The sequence below is a fragment of the Poecilia formosa genome, unplaced genomic scaffold, assembly GCF_000485575.1.
Source record: "Poecilia formosa unplaced genomic scaffold, Poecilia_formosa-5.1.2 Scaffold337, whole genome shotgun sequence".
NCBI lineage: Eukaryota > Metazoa > Chordata > Actinopteri > Cyprinodontiformes > Poeciliidae > Poecilia > Poecilia formosa.
In genome coordinates, this window is record NW_006800276.1 from 464,586 (window position 1) to 484,757 (window position 20,172).

The following is a 20,172-nucleotide window of genomic DNA, read 5'->3' on the forward strand; positions in this document are numbered from 1 at the left end:
TGCTGTTAGCTTGTTGATGTCTCAGTTTTATTCGCTGGGAAAATCAATAAGCAGCTTGAGGTGACTCTGCTGCTCTCTAGTGGCGAGAAGCCGTAATGTTGGCTGGTATCAATCGAAATGCATTGTGGGAGATGTAGTTTGTAGTCAATTCGCGCTCAAAACCTATTTTAAGTCAATCATCGGCCTATAAAATGCTGGGGCGGGCCACATAAAATGACATGGCGGGCCACATGTGGCCCGCGGGCCTTGACTTTGACACATGTGCTCTAGATCTATAACTCTAGATCTATAACTCTAGATCTATAACTCTAGATCTATAACTCTAGATCTACAACTCTAGATCTATAACTTTAGATCTACAACTCTAGATCTATAACTATAGATCTATAACTCTACATCGCTCCTCTTTAGGTCCAAAGATTAAAACTTCAGTTTCTGTTCAGCTGGAGAAAGTTTTGGCACATTGACACGTTTATCTGTTCTTAGCATCTGTTCAGTGGTTGGCTGGGTTCAAAGGTCACCTGGTGACATCATAATGTAGAGCTGAGTAACACCTGTGTAACGATGGTAGTTAATCTTATTTGCTGTTATAAGCTGAGCTGTGGGAGCAGGCAGGCACAGGTGGTACAAATAAGGCTCAAGCATCGTTCATGAATTTATTTATAATTTCTGCGAAGAAAGTTTCCCTTTTGTGTTTTACTGTGGAGTGACAGCTACGCAGTCTTTATTTATGGGTCTCATAATAAACCTGAAGTTGAGTTTTACACCATTTATCTCAGTTCCAAAACATCCAAGAGTCTAAAAAGACTTTCTATCAGTTTAATAAATCCAGACATATTGTAACTGTAGTAAGCACTTCTAATCTTATGTTTTCTATTCCACTTAAAAATGCATTAGGAGGCACTGATTTAATTAGTACAGCTGATTCATTCATTCCTGTCATCCAACCATGTCACATCAATGTTCTGCTCACAGATGAAGTCGTAAATAAAATCCGTTTTGCTGATGGTGATCTTAGGTTTAGCAGAGCCAGTTAGTCTCAGATAGTTCTTGAATTTGAGGTTTGATTTTAGACTGCATTTCTGTTTTTTGTAAATATTCTTTTGGTGATCTGGACAGGTCCTGTCCTGCTTCGCACTGCCGGGGGTCAGACTCATTCTGGAGTAAGTCGGGTGTAGAGCTAATGTCTGGACGCCGACCTCAGACCGCTGATGCACATGATGATGATTCCTCTGGGGAAGCAGAACCAGGTGGTTCTAGAGCATCAAGAAGAGAAACCATTTATCCATGGAGCAACAAGCTTTAGGAGCTCAGGAAAGAAGTGAAAAGTGACGATCCAATTCTTATTCTTAGTTATTTTAGTTTATGCTTCTGCGGTCATTTTAGATCAGTCTGTTCAGCGACTGGATGGGTCACTGTCTTCATGGGGTCAGGGTGAAAGATGCTTTAAACTAAAACTCTGCTTCCTGCTGCGGGTTTTCCAAACCATCTACATTTAGAGATAATTAAAATATTTCAACCACATGAATAAACAAATAAGTTACAGACAGATATTGTGCTGTCAAATATGTAAAACGTTTCAGTAAATTGTCATTAAAAACATTAGATATGCACAACCATCATATCACCTCCTTTTAATAGAAAAGAGACTTTTCTGCACGTTGCGTATCTTGGACAGGTTCAGTCCGTACATCACAGGGTTAAACAGCGGCTGACATGTCAGAAAGTACAGGGATAAAAATATTCTTACATAATTTGGAACATGGTCCATGTTAAACCTGCTCTGCAGCAGCTCAAAGCAAACCCCCAGAGAGTAGTTTAACAGGGAGGCCAGGTGGGGGGTGCAGGTGCTGATGGCTTTCTGCCGGGTCTGTTTGGACCCAGAAAAACAAACCTGCAGGATCCTCAGGTAGGTGTAGAGGATCAAAACAAGAGGAACAAAGATAATGAGAGCAGCAGCAGCAAGTCCATAGATATTATTGACTGTAGTATTTGAACAGGCCAGTTTAACTAAAGAATAGTTGTCACAGTAAACTTTGTTAATAAAGTTTCCACAGAGCTGAAGAGGAAAACTTAACGATGTTATAGAAACCATAAAAATAAAAGCAGTGAACCATGCAGCTGCAGTCAGAACAGAAACCTTCCTCACTATCATCAGGGAGTGATACTGCAGAGGATGACAGATGGCCAGGTATCGGTCGTAGGACATGACTGCTAGGTTAAAAAACTCAACAGCTACATAAGAGGAAACACAGAAGATCTGCAGGAAGCAGAGCGGAGCAGAAACGGAGTGAACATCAGAGAGGATCTGGACCAGCAGGAAGGGGAACAAACCCAAACTACCGTACAGTTCATTCACAAACAGGCTGCAGAGGAACAGGAACATGGGTTCATGTAAGCTCCGGTTCACACAGATCACCACGATCAGCAGGACGTTGGAGCCGATAATCAGGACATACAGACACAGGAGGATGGTGAAAAACAGGTATCTGAAGAGCTTTTCATCAATGTAAGCTCCCAGAGTGAAATATGAAACCTGAGTTGAGTTCATCTTGAAATAAAAAACTCCCCGAAAGTTCATGACCAATAAAAGGTTTTACTCCTAAGATGTTAATAATAATTCAGCTGAAGAAGAATCAATTTACACATTTCTTATGAGAAACACCTGCAACTGACTGGCTTAGATTATAGTTAAATTTAAACAAGTAAAAAAAAATCAGATTTCTCTTTGGCTTAAACAAAACAAAAGAAACATTTCAGGAGGTCACACAAACACCTCAGTGAGTTCTGACGAACTGAACCTTACATTGGTCTCTCTGCTGCTTTTAATGTTTGGAAACGTCATCCCGCTGATGTCATTGTCAAAGGACAGATTCTGCCTCTAATTGCCCCAGTGGGCCAGATTCAAATGGACTCTGTTAGCAAAGAACGGGTCAGTTCTGTTCGTTGCACAAGGTCCGATCACAGGATGGCAACCCATTCATCCTGGGTGCTAAGGGTTCATTCTAATGCAGGCACTCTGTATTTTTGCAAACATTAGCAAAGAGATGCTAAGTGGTAGCATCTCTTCAAAATGACCAATGACTTAAATCAGCAAAGGTCTTGAAGAAATGTTTCCATTTACTTACAATTTTTTGCTAAGCTATGATATTTTTTGTTAGAATATCTCAAAAACGTATCCAGGAGTTTTTAAATACTACAATAAGAAGTGTGATCTGCAGTACATAAAAAGATCCCATTTATCTGTTAATAAATATCAGTTATTGAAACGCTGGTCAGGTTGTGCAGGTGTTTGAGCTTCAGATTTAATTTACCCCAAGATCAAACCCAGCACTGACGGTAAGTTAAATGGTTTTCCTCAGTAATAGATCCCATAAGCTAAGCTAATATCTATGCTAACAACAACAAATGAATAAAAAAAATCCTTGTAATGGTTCATTGGGTTTGGTTGAATGTAAAAGTTGCATGATCCGGGCTTTGGGCCCCATAAGGGGCAGTCGGTCCCAATAATGTCGTATTTGTTAGGGAAATGGCTCTTACTTTGCATCAAAAACAAGGATACACACACACACACACACACACACTTTCAATATTATTTACATATTTTTTTGAATCTTTTTTAAATTAGTACATTCATGGTCAATAAATCTGAGTATGTATTCCAATTAAGTTTGTTTTTCAGATTAAAAGTTGAAAATAATAACCGATAAGCAGATATTAATATTAAACAGACTTTTTATTCAGGCCACATTTTTATATGAAAACATTCCTATTGGTCTGATGTTTTATTCTAATCTTAAATTATTTGTAATGAAAGTAATCATAACAGAAGTGAAGGCTTGAAAACATCAATGTGTGAAATTAATATAATAATTATTTTAGTAATGTGATTAGACAAAAAATGATCTTCAATAATATTCTAACCTATTGAATAAGATTTTTTACTTTTTACATTTAATATTTCATATATTTTTCATATGTTTTACATTAGTTCTTCATTCATAGTGTAGGTTAAGATTGTTTGTGTAAAATTTTAAAATAAAACTCACATGAACTGACAGAGCCAGTTGCTGAAGTGTAAATATTGTTTGGTGAGTTGATTGATTATTGGTTGTGCTGCTGTGGGCGTTTCTCTCTCTGACTCTTTAAGGGAAGCAGATCTGAGCTCAGTTAGGAGTCGTAACGCCTTTCCTGACTTCCTGCTGCTGTACATGTTTCCATATTCAACCCTTTGTTGTTTTTAGTTCGTAAAGACACACAGATATTTGTGATTTAGTTCCTCTAGTTTATCTTGTCAGCATGTAGCATTTCTCTGTGATCAGTTTTTCAACTCAGTCGTCTTCATGTTTGCATTACAAACAAAATTAAGAATGAAAATTAATTCCACTCATGTCTTATATTTTACTCTGAGTGCATTTTTAGACACAGACATGCTGAGCTACTTTTTCTTCTTCATCCTCCTGGTCCTGTATGTCCTGATTATCGGCTCCAACGTCCTGCTGATCGTGGTGATCTGTGTGAACCGGAGCTTACATGAACCCATGTTCCTGTTCCTCTGCAGCCTGTTTGTGAATGAACTGTACGGTAGTTTGGGTTTGTTCCCCTTCCTGCTGGTCCAGATCCTCTCTGATGTTCACATCATTCCTGCTCCTCTTTGTCTCCTGCAGATTTTCTGTATTTATACTTATGGAAGTGTAGAGTTTGCTAACTTGGCCGTCATGTCTTATGACCGATACGTAGCGATCTGCCGTCCTCTGCAGTATCACTCCCTGATGACTGCAAGGAGAATAACGTTTCTAATATCCATCACATGGCTGCCTCCTCTTTTCTGCGTTGGTTTCACCGTATTCCTGAGCTCCTCTCTGCAGCTCTGTGGGAACGTCATCAATAAGGTTTACTGTGACAATCACTCCATCATCAAGCTGGCCTGTAACGACCCCACAGCCAACAACATCTATGAACTTATCATGGCTTTCCTCACAGTCTGTGTTCCTGTTTCTGTGATCCTCTACACCTACCTGAGGATCCTTCAGGTGTGTTTCTCTGGGTCCGAACAGACCCGGCAGAAAGCCGTCAGCACCTGCACCCCCCACCTGGCTTCTGTAATCAACTTCTCCTTCGGTGTTTCCTTTGAAATATTGCAGAGCAGATTTAACATGGACACGGTTCCCGGCTTGCTCAGAACAATATTTCCATTGTATTATCTCACCTGCCAGCCGCTCTTCAACCCGGTTCTGTACGGCCTGAATATGTCCAGAATACGCAGCATGTGTAAAAAGCTGCTTCTGAGAAAGATGTAGCTGTTTGTTTTAGACTTTTTAGACCAATGGATCCTGATCAGAAGCTCAAACCACCTCCAGTTGTTGATGTGGAAGAGCAGCAGCTCTAATCCAAGTTTCACCAAATGATGGAGCCGGCAGAAAATACGGTACGGTAACTTTTAATACCCGTTTAAGATTTGTTAACGTAGGTGTGAGTGGAGGACACACACAAATCTCACACCTGCAGAGCAGCAGAGGAAGTCAGGCTGTGTTGGACAATTATTGGTCCATGTTTATGCAAAAATTATTTTTGTCTCTGTAAGATTTCACATAATATCCTTACTATGAGTCAAACTGATTCAGGGCTTTTTGTGACTCATTTTCTTTGAGTCTCACAGAAGATGATCAGTAAGAAAGTAGAAAAAACATTTAAAATATTAAATTTTAGAAAGCTGACGGAGCTCAATACTGTGTGCAATTAGTTCAGTGATAACATTTAATAAACCTTAAATACATTTAATAATCAGATTCTGCAGATATTTTAGCAGTTTTGTAGGGATTATTCTCAATAACTATGCATACGATGTGAAGTTTTGGATCGGCTAGAGAGATGTTAAAGAAATGTTTGGTATCATTTTATTTTAATGCTCTGCAGCTGAATACAGAAAAGTCTGAAATCTGACTGTTGAAGATTTTGTTTTTGCAAGTATTTCAATGAAATATAAATGTTACACATAATCCCCTGAAACGATTTTTAAGCGTTTTATCTTTTTTCTTTTTTTCCTTTTTGTTCTTTCACCATAAAATCAAACAAATTTCATTTCTGACTCTTTGTTTCTTTGTAGTCTCACAAACAATGAATAAATATATTTATTTTTTATTGATATTGTAAAGTGTATGAGGTAAATTGTCATCAAGTCAGCCCATCAAAGCAAAAGTTAAAAAGTGCATAAAAACAGACAACATACACACAAATGGGCATTAATCTTAAAGTGTATTGGTGGTGGTAACCATGGTGACTGCTTTGGGTAATTTTCAGGTTGCTACTTGTTTCACTTAACTTGAGGTAAAGGTTAATATTAACGACTCTGTTATTATGGCATTAGACACTGTAGTAACAGTTAATGACATCTTAATAACTATTATTTACTAGTTCTACTTGTTCCACTTTACTTGATGTAAGAGGAATTATTATTAAATCATCTTACAGTGTAATAAAACTTAATAAAATCTTTTTTATTGGTCCTACTTGTTCCACTTTATTTCAGGTAGGGGGAATATTAATGAATTTGTTGTTAAACTTTTGAAAGTGTAATAAAACTTAATGACTTCTGTAACTAGTCGAATATTTAAGGGAAAATATTAATCACACAATTATAATGAGCTTATAACTGTCACAGTAATGTAGTACCCAAAGATATATAACATTTTAAATTTTGATAATGATTATTCTTGCTTAAATTAATGTCAGGTTGTCATAACAAAGACATGTTGAATAAAGTCGACTTTGCATTAAAAGTGTCATTATTTACAAAATGACACTTTATGACAACAGTTGTAAATATTCATGAAGACTGATTCATGTTCATGGCAGGTGGTACGTTTATGACAGTGTCATGTCTCATGTGCACCCTTCAAATAAAGTGTTACCAGCTGGGGTCAAAGTTCACCCATGGCCGTTTACACTGATTAACACTTATTCAGAAAGAGTCAAATTTTTCCAGAAAAACATTTTTACTGTTAAGTAAATCCTGAAAAATTGTAGGAACTCTTTTGTTGTGCTTTTGGCTCTTAAGAAAATGTAATTTGCAGGTCCTAATTCTATTAGAACCAGGCCTTTATTAATGTTTCTATTAGAAACCTGGCACCAATATTATGCTCAGAGAGGAAGTCATTACCTATCAATCAGTAGCTAAAGATTATAGATCAATCAAGTTTATTTGTATTGCAATTTTAGCAAAAAAGCAGTTCAAAGTGTTTTACATGATAAAATCATATAAATACAAAGCAATAGAAACGCCATGCAGTCAACAGTTGAGGAAACCAGTAAACATTACATTTTACCATCATTACACATCAAAATGTTGATTAATTATGTTTTGACAGCAACTTTACCAGGTGTGTTTAGTCTAGATTTCAAAGTACTTCGTGTTTCGACTGTTTTTCAGTTTTCTGGGAGTTTGTTCCAGATTTGTGGAGCACAGAAGCTGAAAGCTGCTTCTCCATGTTTGTGTCATAATGCGGGGATTGTGAGGTGGTGAGGATAAACGCCCAGGTTATGGTGATGATGATGAATTTATTGATGAATGTTGCTCTAAACAGTCCAGTCAGGCAGCACGGCACGAACAATAGCACACAGCTAATAACCGGTAGCAACTGACAACTTGGTGACTGAATGTGGGAGCTAAGGCTAACCAGGACTTCATACAGTACGACTGGAGAGCGAGGCGGAAGACGTACAACAAACGACAAGGACCCGACAAGAGACAGAGACAACAGGTGGGACTAAACACACTGGAGGGTAATCAGGGAATGAGACACAGCTGGGATCAATCAACGGGGAAGAAGCAGAAACAACAGAGACTCACAGGACAGAAACTGAACACAGAAAAACTTTAATATAAATACACAGAAACACGGATCATGACAGTTTGGTTCTGGTTCTGATGCAGAGCAGACCAGTAAAAGTCCAGGAAAGGATCTAATTAGCAGATCCAGGTTATGTGACGTGGCGGTAAATAATTATTAAGGGATTAATCTGTAAATGTACATAAAGAATCAAATTAAATTATTACTTTCATCTCAGGGTTTGATGTTACTCTGAAGGCTGACTCTGTGCTCCAGTCACAGTGGAGACAGACCTGCAGTCTCAGCTGAATATAAACATGTTTACTTCAGTTTTTTCCTAAACAAACGTTTCCACATTTTACGTATTTTAGACAGTTTCAGGCCGTACATCACAGGACTGAACAACGGCTGACATGTTATATAGTACAATGACAACAACACTCTGATAATATTAGGAACGCTGCTCATGTTAAACCTGCTCTGCAGCACCTCAAAGCAAATACCAAAGGAGAAGTTAATGAGCGAGGCCAGGTGGGGGGTGCAGGTGCTGACGGCTTTCTGCCGGGTCTGTTTGGACCCAGAGAAACAAACCTTCAGGATCCTCATGTAGGTGTAGAGGATTATCCCTACTGGACCAAAAACACAGAAAGCAGTGCTAATAAGGCCATAAATGTTATTGACTGTAACGTCAGAGCAGGCCAGTTTCACTATAGAGTAGTTGTCACAGTACATTTTGTTAATGACATTTCCACAGAGCTGCAGAGAGAAGCTCAAAGATGTTGTACAAGAAACTACCAGGAAGGCAGCTATCCAGGCTGCTGCAATAAAAACTGCAACTTTCTTCAAGGTCATCAAAGAATGATAGTTCAGAGGATGACAGATGGCCAGATATCGGTCATAAGACATGATGGCTAAGTTAAAAAACTCTATGCCTGCATATGTGTAAAGACAAAAGATCTGCAGGAAACACAGGGGAGCAGAAATGATGTGAACATCAGAGAGGATCTGAACCAACAGAAAGGGGAACAAACCCAAACTACCGAACAGTTCGTTCACAAACAGGCTGCAGAGGAACAGGAACATGGGTTCATGTAAGCTCCGGTTCACACAGATCACCGCGATCAGCAGGACGTTGGAGCCGATAATCAGGACATACAGAGACAGAACAAACATAAACAATAAGTATTTAAACTGCTTGGTATCAAAATAAGCAGCAAGAGTGAAAAATGGAACCTGTGTAGAATTCAGCATGATTTTCCTTATTTTTCAAAAAAACATCATTGATATTCATCAGTGTTTGGCAGAAGAATCAACATAAACATCTAAAATAAAATTCATGACATTATTTCACAGACACAATGATCTCCACTGAACTGAGCACTAAACCTTCCTCTGCTGCTCTTTAACCTTTCAGTGACCTACGACATCAACAGGATGATGTCATCATCAAATGGACGCTTCTGTTTCCGGTTGCTATGGTTGTCAGCAGAGCAGGGGCGGATCTACTGGGATCTACCCTGTAGATCCGCCACCCCAGCTGGGAAAAAAGTAGCCCGGCTGGGGTGGAACTGTAGCTGCCACCCAGCTGGCGACTATGAATTCAATAAATTGTTATGGCAAATCGGACATTAAGCTCATGAATCTCTTTTTTCCGATAACATTGAATGCGACACAATGTAACCTGACACGCACTGCTTAGTGGCGGGAAATGCGAGAGAAGGACAGAGCGCGAGGCAGCAGCATTGATGGATATATATTACTGGACTGGACATCACGTGACTTATCGCCATTGGTGTCCATTGGTCAGGAATATTAGTGGTCAGGAAAATACTACAATCACGCAAAGAATCTGAAAAAAGGACGCAATGTTTAGCGGTTAATTCAACCCTATGACAGCCATAGATAACAAGGGCTTCAGATTTCACAGGTGGGGAAAAAGTTTTAATTTAAAGAAAACATTGAACAAGTGAGCAGTGGGTCAGTTATGCTAGCCTAACTGTTGTTAGCCCGCTATTGACTTTGATAGCCTTAGCATGTGCTGCGCAGTTCGGTGTGTTTTGGTTCCGTTAGCATTAAACAGGTCAACCCTCCCACCACGTCATCAGTAGAGCAGCTGTTTAAATCAGCTAATCAACCTCCCCTCCCCCCTGTGTTCAGGCGGAAACTTATTAGTAATGATAATATAGACCACATGTGTCAAACGCAAGGCCCGCGGGCCACATGTAGCCCGCCATGTCATTTTATGTGGCCTGCCCAGCATTTTATAGGCCGATGATTGACTTAAAATAGGTTTTGAGCACGAATTGACTACAAACTACATCTCCCACAATGCATTCCGATTGATACCAGCCAACATTACGGCTTCTCGCCACTAGAGAGCAGCAGAGTCACCTCAAGCTGCTTATTGATTTTCCCAGTGAATAAAACTGAGACATCGACAAGCTAACATCAAAACGTCCAAGAAAAGAAAAATCAATTTACAAGTAAGACTGTGAATGAAGATGTGTGTGAGTTGGTGTCAGGGCGGCAGGTGGCGCTAGACTTTTTTTGTTATCCGTTATCTTGACTGACAACATAAAAAAAATCGGTCATGTACTATTTTTATCCGTGAAATTACAATCATATTAAAATCGGATATTTAGTCGCATTTTATGCTGTTTAGTTAATATTCACCGTGAATCCAGATCCCATCACAGATTTAGCAGATAAATGTATCTACATTTTTCTCCGTAGTGACAAAATCCACTGACTGAGGCCCCAATAACTTTTAATAAATTAAATTAAGCGACTTCACTTAAATTAGCATCACTTCACCCGCTGGGGTCTGAACAACTTCCTCCTGGTTCCCATCTGCAGAAAAATCTGCGCTAATTCATCAGTCAGTTGGATCTGTCTGATCCAAACAGATCAACTGAACTCTGAGTGTTTTACCCTGAGCGGTCCGGTGTGAGCTTTTACCAGGATTTTTTTTTTTATTTGCGTGGTTTCGCTTCTCCTAAACGGACAGATGATGTTACGTATGCAGCTCCTCCAGAGCGCCGGTCTCCTGGGTAACATGAACCCAGAAGGATCCATTTGTTAAATCCGCTGGATGAGTTACTTCCAGCAGTTTCTAAGTCATCGCAGTCCGCAGTGGTTGAGCAGCGGACTGCGCATGTTACAGTCTAATTAACTTTTGCATCGTCATTTATTTCCTCAAGATAAACTGCCAGCTCCTCAAATGGATTAACACAACGTTTCATTCTCTTTAGTTTTCTCTGGTCTGTAATGGAGACTTGAATTTAATGTGCCATTTCAACAAAAATCAATACTTACAAAAAGTAAGTATTGATTTTATGGACTGAACAGACAGAAACATTTACCATTTTGAACTGTTGATTTTATTTTTGAACCATTTTTTAATTGTGAAGTGTTGATTTTATTTTTGAACCCTTATTTATTGTAAAGTGTTGATTTTCATTTTGAACCCTTATTTATTTTGAAGTGTTGCCTGAAAGACCTTACACATGAATTGCCCCATATGGGGTTTGAACCCATGACCTCAGCATTACCAGCACGGTGCTCTAACCTGCTGAGCTAACTCTCCTACCTTACAAACTGTTGAGTTTCCATGGATTTAAGAAGAACTTACATGATTTTACCACAATGAAGATTTGATAAAAGTGCTTATATTCCAATGTTTTTCAAAACAACATACATAATATTTTATTTTCTAGAGATTTTGTATTTTTAAGTGTTGATTGTATTTTTGAACCATTTTTAATTTTCAAGTGTTGATTGTATTTCACAGATATTTTTTATTTTAATCTATTAATTTTATTTTTGAACCATCTTTTATTTGTAATTATTGATTTTTATAACCATTTAGCCAAGTCTCTGTAGAACCATTTGTCTCTGCTAATGACATCTTCAATACATTTTTTGATCCCAGGCTTAGTTTATGGACTGTAATGTGAAATTAGGCACAAGTATAAGTCTGACAGTTTGTTCACCAAGTTACTGTGCTCTCTGAGAGGATCTGTAAGTATTTGACATTGTTCCAAGCCCATCGTTGATGTTAGTCTCTAACAAAATGTGGATCATCTACCAGAAACACTGCAAAAAGCATGAGTTTCTGTAGTGTAGTGGTTATCGCATTCGCTTCACACGCAAAAGGTTGCTGGTTCAAAACCAGACAGAAACAGATTTTGCATGTTCTATACATCACAGGTGTTCACTAAAGGTCAACAAGGTCTGTGGTGTCATGGTCTGTACTCTGAATCCAGGCATCTGAGTGCAAGCCTCAGTTGAAATTTTCATGCGTTGCATCATCAACATCATCAACTTTGGGACCTCAAGCTGAAACAAAGCAGAGAAGTTCAGTTCCTGTAGTGTAGTGGTTATCACATTTGCTTTACATGCAAAAGGTCTCTGGTTTGAAACCAGACAGAAACGGTTTTTGTAGGTTCTGCATCTCTTGGGGTGCAGTGAGACAACAAGAGCCTTCCTCTTTGGTGATGGTTCATTTGCCAATCGACTTCAATGTCGGCTTCTTTGAAATCAAAGATACTTTACTTCAATTACCAATTGGCAGTTCTATGGCATAATGCACATGTGTCAAACTCGTGGCCCCCCAGCATTTTATAGGCCATGGAAACTCAAATGTAATATTTAAACTTCAATACATAAAATCAGTTATTTAATAATATGAGGAGATGTTTAATTTATTTTTAGCATTGTATTTTTATACAGTTATGCTAGGGCTGCCCAAGTTTTCCAGAGCTACCATCTGCAGCTTTAGATGCATTCCTTCTCTAACACACCTGGACTCATTATAAGCCTCTACAGACCTGAATGAGGGAAGTCAGCCTTTTGTCTGGGGTGTTTTAGCAGGGATGCCCTCCTGATCTGTACCGTCAATGTGGCCCGTTGAGGGGGGCCAATATGCTGAAGTGGCCCTCGGTGAAACTGAGTTTGACACCCCTGATATAGACATTAAGCCTGACAGCATAATGTAACAGACTGGATGTTCTGTTTTGGTGTTTTTGCTATTTTTCCCGCCCACTTGGGAGTGGCTACATGTGCGTTGTTTTGTGGAAATTGTAGTAGGCCGTTTTACAGAAGAGCTACGGATTCATGATACACAACATTGTATGAGCTGTGATGCTGGGAGCTGCACATTATGGTTAAAACCCCCCCAAAAAATATCATCTTTAATCCAACTAAAGATTAGTTGGTCCACTTCAGTCCAACTCCAGTCCACTTTAATCCAACTCTGGGTTGATGTAATCCATCTGTAGTCCAGTTTCATCTAACTCCAGTCCGTTTGCCTATAAACTCCGGTCCGGTTGGTGAGGTGTGAACGCTAATTGAGGTCTGGTCCTCCAATCCTCGGTCTGGGTTCGGTTGAAGTGAATTCTTGAAGCAACGCCAGGCGGACCAGAGACCGCTCCAAAAGCAGGAACTGGACTACAAAGCTTGTTTTAGAATTGGTTCCTGTATTTGGTTTTTGTTTTGTTGCTGAATTGTGCCAAACAAATAAATGTAACTTGACTTAGAAAACAGAGGTTCCCACAAGCAAAGAAATCTCCTTTTAGCAATGATTTTGTGCCTTTATGTGAGTTTAGGGAACATTTCAGGGCCAGATGCAGACGTTCAGGTGAAGAGCAGCTGGAGTTGGGCTGGACCAGGTGAGACGGTGATAATGCTGACTGGTCTGAGGTCAGCTGGGCGGTTTCTCTGAAGATCTGCAGCTATAAGTAGAGCGTCAGACTGCGTGGCGCTGTGGAGACGGAGCAGTCTGGTTCTGTTCTGCAGGTCCTCCACATGGACGATTTGACTCTTTCTGCAGGAGTGAAATGTGAAACACTGATCATGTTTTCTGGCTGATTTACCGTTAAGCAGGATGATGATTAACTCCACAGAGGTTTTGTTTTTCACACTAACTGCCTACTTTCACTCTGATGTTCTGAAATATTTGTATTTCACTGTTGTTCTGGTCCTGTATGTCCTGATTATCGGCTCCAACGTCCTGCTGATTGCGGTGATCTGTGTGAACCGGAGCTTACATGAACCCATGTTCCTGTTCCTCTGCAGCCTGTTTGTGAACGAACTGTACGGTAGTTTGGGTTTGTTCCCCTTCCTGCTGGTCCAGATCCTCTCTGATGTTCACATCATTCCTGCTCCGCTCTGCTTCCTGCAGATCTACTGTGTTTACACCTACGCTCACATCGAGTTCTGCAACCTGGCCATCATGTCGTACGACAGATACCTGGCCATCTGCCGCCCCCTGCAGTACCACGCCCTGATGACGCCGTCCCGGATCGCCAGGCTGGTCGCGCTCACCTGGCTCTTCCCTCTCCTTGAATCTGTAGCAGGAATATTAATGACCGTCTCTCTGCAGCTCTGTGGAAACGTCATCCATAAAATCTACTGTCACAACCACTCCATCGTTAAGCTGGCCTGCGCCGACACCACAGCCAGCAACGTTGGAGGAATAGTTTACATGTTCACCATAATCCTGGGGATTATCGTCTTAATCCTTTATTCATATGCTGAGATCCTGAAAGTGTGTTTCTCTGGATCCAAGCAGACCCAGCAGAAGGCGCTGAGCACCTGCGCGCCTCACCTGGCCTCGCTCATTAACTTCTCCTTCGGATGTTTCTTTGACCTGTTTCAGAGCAGGGTGGAGGTGAGCGGGGTTCCTGAGGCGCTGCGGGTTGTTTTATCTCTCTACTTCCTGACCTGCCAGCCGCTGCTCAACCCTCTGCTGTACGGACTCAACCTGTCAAAGATCCGCAGCTTCAGCAAACGGCTGGTTCTGGGACGAGCTGAGCTTCCTGAACTGCAGAAACACTAAACCTTACCAAATGTTTCTGGTTTCCAGCCCAAATGTATTCATACTCCTGACATTAGATTGAAATTTGATCTGTCAGGATTACAGATTTAGCTGGACGATAAATTGCCCCAGAAGTTATTGCAATAAATGATAATATTGTTGCTTTAAAACCATTTTCAAGTAATAAGATGCTAATTTGATTCTCAAAGATAATTAACTTTAAATTCCCATGAACATGAAACACTGGAAGTAAAAAATATTAAAAATACCCAAAATAAATAAACAAAACAACAAACAAAACGAATCATAAAGTCTCTGTAAAAATGGCCCTTTAACAAACCTGGAAGCATCAGACTGAAGAGTTTCATCATCCAGTTTTTGGTAGAAAAACAATAAATTATGTGTATTGTGCAAATGGGAATAAGAGAAAACTAAAAGTAACTTTTCAGCAGGAGCTTCTTTTAGGTCAATAATTCATTCATATTTTAAAATGATAGATTATTTCACTTACATCAAGATGTTTCCCATAAAAATGACATAATCTGCCAGTGGATCTAGAACTTTTTAAAATGTCAACTTTAAGAAATTATTGACAAAACAAGCTCCTATATGCAGATGAAAAGTTGTTTTAAAGTTACTTTTCTCTTATTTCAGGTGAACTAAGACTTTTGCTCTGGAAACTGAAGCACTTTGTAATATTTTGTGCTTTTTGCAGAGGGGATGGATTCTTTGATCAAGTGTTTTATAAACTAAAGCTGCTTTTACCGTCTGTCAGTTGTGATAAACTCTGAGTTTAAATCGATTTTATTGGCCTGGTTTTGTGTTTTTCTGCTGTTTCTGTCATGAAGTCATAAAGATTTTATAGCAGCTGAAATAAGGTTTCATTCCACTTCCTGCTGTTGTCTCTGGGTCAGCGGCTCAAAAATATTTCCATAAAAACTCAGAAATAAATGCTGGAAATCTCTAAAGAGACTTTTAAAATGTTTTTTCTCACTTTTGTTCAATATTTGATTAGCAAAAGGATCGTTAACTCAGTCTTCCTGTCAGGAACATCATCCGCCCTATGAAGAGAAAAACATTTTGGGGAAAATAATATTTTAGTCAGTTATAAAAATGATTGAAAAACAGATTAAATTTAGATTAAAACATTTAAGTTCAGTCATTGTCTTCATGCTAAACCACACAGATCAAAGTAATCGGCACCTTTTCTGCAAAATATTGCAGAAAATGTTTTATTTTATGAGTAATGAAAGTAAAAATCTTCCATTTGTTCCCTGATTATTAATACATAAAACACTACATTTTATTTTTAAAGCACATTTTAGCTGAATTGAAGATAAAGTTTCCAGCTTTTTTTTCATGTAAGCCAAAAAAAATAAAATAAAGTTGAAAGAACTTGAGGGAAAAAAAACTAAAATTTCAATAACAATTAAATTGTATTATAAAACTATTACTAATATATTCAACTGAACTGAAAAATAAAATGATTGCAGTAAGAGTTGAATTGTTTTAATTTTTATTTAAGACATGCAGCATCAGTAACGGTAAAAATATCTCTTAAGGGCAAAACTGAATCATTTATGTTTCATTTTATTTTGGAGAGTCAAGTTACAGTTTATTAATAAAATATAATAAATCAAAAATAACAATAATTAACAAAGCAGCTGTACAGGTGAAAATAATCAGCAGCAGTGAGACAACTGGTGAAATCCATGAGACGATAATAATTAAGCCATGAAAAGCTGAAATAACCTGAAGGTGTTTTTTAATAAATGTTGGTGTGAAATCATTAAGACAGAACAGCTGTGAGTTTGTCTACTGCAGACTTTACAAGTTTGCAAACTAAAAATGCATCAAACTTTTCTTTTTAAAACAACAAGAGAAAAACGTTGTGACAAATCACAGAAATAAGAAAATAATAAAAAATCTTCAATGATTTGATGCATTAAAACAATAATCTTCCATAAACTGGAATTATGATTATATATCTCTGAATATAAATATATTCTGTTTATATTTTGACAAGACATTTTTTAAATATTTTTATTGCATCAATATTAAATAACAAAAATGACTAACTGCTATTATTATAGTAAGATTTTCTCTACTTCATGTTTTTACTCAAGTAAAAGTAAAAAGTAGCAAAAAATGACTTGAGTAACAATTTGGTGAAAAGTACTGAGTAGCTGATCAAATCACCAATCATATAATATTTAAAAATTACATCATCAGAGGGATCAAAATTTACAGTTACATGGATTTTTTAAAAGACAAAAACTACAACAATTATTAAAAGTTAAAAACAAAATATTAAAATAAAATCAGGCAAAGAAAATATTTCCAAATCAGTTTGTTTCAATAAAAAACTGATAAAACTTTAACAGAAACTACAGGTGTGAGTGGATTCCTGGTTAAAATAAAGTTTTTTTCATTCAGTGGGTAGAAAATCAAGAAATTTCACTCAGGTAAGTGTAGAAGTACTTAGAATTAAATTACTCAGGCAAATGTAACTGAGTAACTATAACTAGTTAGTATCCAGCTCTGCTCTTAACCACCGACCTACTGTGGAGTTTATCTTTTACAAACCTTTGAGTTTACAGGACGTTAGACTTTGGGGTCATCAGAAAACCTCAGTTGTCTTTATGAACCAGAGAAACTTGTTCAGGATTTTTCAGAAACTTTGCGGAGTTTTCAGGAACAGGCTCCTGCAGAGGCTGCGTATTCTGGACACTTTGAGCCCGTAGACGGCCGGGTTAAAGAGCGGCGGACACGCCAGGAAGTAGAGAGACAGGAGGATCTGAAACACCGGAGGGACGCCGCGCATGCTGAGCCTGCTCTGGATCACCTCAAACACACATCCGGTGCAGAAGTTCACGAGCGAGGCCAGGTGAGGCGCGCACGTGCTGACCGCTTTCTGCCGCGTCTGACCGCATGCAGAGAAACACACCGTGAGGATCCGCAGGTAGGTGTAGAGGATTAACCCGACCGGAAGAAAAACGCTGAGCGCCGTGCTCACCAGGCCGTAAATGTTGTTTACTGTCGTGTCAGAGCAGGACAGTTTGACTATGGAGTAGTTGTTGCAGTAAACTTTGTTTATGACGTTTCCACAGAGCTGCAGAGGAAAACTCAAAGACGTCATGATTACTACTAAAAGAAAAGCGGAAAGCCACGAACCGGAAGTCAAACCGGTGACCTTCCGCTTCCTCATCAGGGTGTTGTACCGCAGAGGGTAACAGATGGCCACATATCGGTCATAAGACATCACGGCTAAGATGAAAAACTCTACAGTTACGTAGCTGTGGACGCAGAAAATCTGCGTGAAACAGAGAGGAAGAGAAATGACGTGAACATCAGAGAGAATCTGGACCAGCAGGACCGGAAACAAGGCGGAACTACCGAACAGTTCGTTCACAAACAGGCTGCAGAGGAACAGGAACATGGGTTCATGTAAGCTCCGGTTCACACAGATCACCACGATCAGCAGGACGTTGGAGCCGATAATCAGGACATACAGAACCAGGAGGACCAGGAAGAGCAGCTGCCTCACCAGCCTGGTGTCAAAGTAAGCAGCCAGGGTGAAATACGAAACATGCGTGGAGTTCATCATCATCATCATCATCATCATCATTATGTTTCAGCTGGTTTATGGAAGGTTTTACAGCCTGAAAACACTTGGTTGGACTTAATTAAAAATTCCTGTCTCACTTCGACACCTATGCTGAATTTCAGCAATTACAACACACGAAAATGCATTTTAGAGAAAGCAAATTATTCCTGTAAATTTTAAATATGCTAAAACAAAGTATGATAAAGTAAGTTTTATCCGTCCTGTTTAACCTCTCCTCTCGGATGTAATCAGACCGGAACGCTGCAGCTTTTAACCCCTTCAGTTTCCTCCCACTGACGCAATCAGCCAAGAACATGACAGATTTACCGCCATCTGCTGGTCAGTCGCAAAAGTTTGACTTTGTCACTCGTTTCTGAAAGTCAGGCTTTCGTAGAGTGAAATATTTAAGCCTTTACTTCCTGTAATTTTGCTAACTACAACTTGTAGAGAGTAAAAATGTATGGCAAAGTCAGAGAAAGTTAAGTGGAAGGAAAAAGAGTGGTTGGTAGTGTGATAAAAAATATAACTAACTGGTCCCATTTTGTGAGTTTATAAAACTAAAACATGCTGAAATTATAATTTAATTTGGTGTTGCATATTTTTACGTAAACTGTCAGCAAATTACGGACAAAAGATTTTTGATTGTCCTCAAAACAGCGACAGCACAAGAGAAAACTGCAGTTTGTTTGTTGTTAGTGATAATTAATTACAGTTTCTGAAAATGGTTTCTTCTGTTGAGTATTCATCCCAATCGATGTAAATATAATCACAATAATATTTTGACCTTTTTGAATTCTGCACCTAATGATGGAAAAACTCAAACTGTGACTATAACTAATAAAAACTAAACTAAAACTGAGCAACCAGTTGCGCAAAATGTGGGTATGTAACGCATAGGGGCGCTGCACCAGAGGGGCCGTCAAAACCCCGTGTGGAGGGGGCGGCGCGCCGATGATGCCTTCGTTTCACCGCGCCACATGTAAATGTAAAAGTAGCGAGTTTTACTTTTCACGTGTCTTCGGGGGGGAGGGGGGGACGCCGATTTATGTTTTCACCTCCACCTGAATAATATGTAGTTGCGCTCCTCTGAGCAACATTTAGCTAATAACTAATAAAAATGATCAAATTCTCTGTAAAAACTGAGTAAAACTGAATTAGTGAAAAAGTCAAAAGTAAATAAAACTAATCTATAATAAAAACAGAAAGTCCTGCAGGAACACTTTAAGCTAGCAGTAACAGGAACAATCAAAAGAAAAACTTCACATAACTTCATTTGTTTTTAGTTTGGCTGAAAGTTTTAAATCTAATTATCACTGCGTCTGTAAACAAAGTTTGTTGTTTTCCCTGCGAGTCTGCGGGGACGCCGTTAATGTCCTGAATCTCCGGAGGACAGACGGACCTGCGCTGTGTGTTGTTGCTCTGTCTGCTTCAGAGGGAATTACAGGACCAGTTTGACTTCCTCTGGATCAAGACATCCGGCTGGAATGATGCAACTTCTCCAAACAAGTTTCTGCTTTCGATGCTGAATCTGATTTTTTTTAAATACCGTAATCTGGAAATAGTTTCAACTGTTCTCTTCTGACTGAAAAACTCTCAGGTGTGATTAACACTATCTTCATTTCTATTAACCATAAAATTACATAAATTGAAATTACGAAAATAAATTTGCTTGATTGAAACACTGCAATTTCAGAAAAACAAATTTTTTAATAACGTTTTTGAATTGGAATGAGGTGTTTGTGTTTTTCAGCCGTATCAAAGCAGATTTATTTTGCAAAACTCCAAAATAAATCTGCAGTTTTGCAGATTCATTTTGCAGTTTTCTCGAATCACGAGTCACATGATCAACAGCCGGATGTTACTACTGGCAGAAACGACAAAGACAACAGGAAGTGGTTGGAGGATGATGTTTGTTTTCA

At 38.9% G+C, this 20,172-nt stretch overlaps 5 protein-coding genes across 5 annotated transcripts; 2 read left to right on the forward strand and 3 right to left on the reverse strand.

The window, feature by feature from the left end:
* Positions 1-1,624: 1,624 nt before the first annotated feature.
* On the reverse strand, positions 1,625-2,551 carry LOC103153006 (olfactory receptor 10R2-like). The gene has a single exon (XM_007573757.1). The coding sequence runs from the start codon at positions 2,549-2,551 to the stop codon at positions 1,625-1,627; it is 927 nt and encodes a 308-aa protein (XP_007573819.1).
* A 1,596-nt stretch (positions 2,552-4,147) lies between these two features.
* LOC103153007 (olfactory receptor 11A1-like) lies at positions 4,148-5,709 on the forward strand. The gene has a single exon (XM_007573758.2). It carries the CDS (start codon positions 4,344-4,346, stop codon positions 5,298-5,300), a length of 957 nt encoding a protein of 318 aa, XP_007573820.2. The 5' UTR covers positions 4,148-4,343; the 3' UTR covers positions 5,301-5,709.
* Positions 5,710-8,137: 2,428 nt separating this feature from the next.
* LOC103153008 (olfactory receptor 10A3-like) lies at positions 8,138-12,149 on the reverse strand. Its single transcript, XM_007573759.2, has 2 exons — positions 12,136-12,149; positions 8,138-9,087 (listed from the first exon to the last, which is right to left on the reverse strand). Exons 1-2 carry the CDS (start codon positions 12,147-12,149, stop codon positions 8,151-8,153), a joined length of 951 nt encoding a protein of 316 aa, XP_007573821.2. The 3' UTR covers positions 8,138-8,150.
* Positions 12,150-13,353: 1,204 nt separating this feature from the next.
* On the forward strand, positions 13,354-14,751 carry LOC103153010 (olfactory receptor 10A3-like). Its single transcript, XM_007573760.2, has one exon. The coding sequence runs from the start codon at positions 13,714-13,716 to the stop codon at positions 14,665-14,667; it is 954 nt and encodes a 317-aa protein (XP_007573822.2). The 5' UTR covers positions 13,354-13,713; the 3' UTR covers positions 14,668-14,751.
* Positions 14,752-17,077: 2,326 nt separating this feature from the next.
* Positions 17,078-19,899, reverse strand: LOC103152984 (olfactory receptor 49-like). The gene has a single exon (XM_016661630.1). It carries the CDS (start codon positions 18,272-18,274, stop codon positions 17,318-17,320), a length of 957 nt encoding a protein of 318 aa, XP_016517116.1. The 5' UTR covers positions 18,275-19,899; the 3' UTR covers positions 17,078-17,317.
* Positions 19,900-20,172: the final 273 nt, after the last annotated feature.

Excerpts from the sequence above, each read along its gene's own strand:
- LOC103153006 (XM_007573757.1), bottom strand. The coding sequence starts at position 2,551 with ATGAACTCAACTCAGGTTTCATATTTCACTCTGGGAGCTTACATTGAT.
- LOC103153007 (XM_007573758.2), top strand. The coding sequence starts at position 4,344 with ATGTTTGCATTACAAACAAAATTAAGAATGAAAATTAATTCCACTCAT.
- LOC103153010 (XM_007573760.2), top strand. The coding sequence starts at position 13,714 with ATGATGATTAACTCCACAGAGGTTTTGTTTTTCACACTAACTGCCTAC.
- LOC103152984 (XM_016661630.1), bottom strand. The coding sequence starts at position 18,274 with ATGATGATGATGATGATGATGATGATGAACTCCACGCATGTTTCGTAT.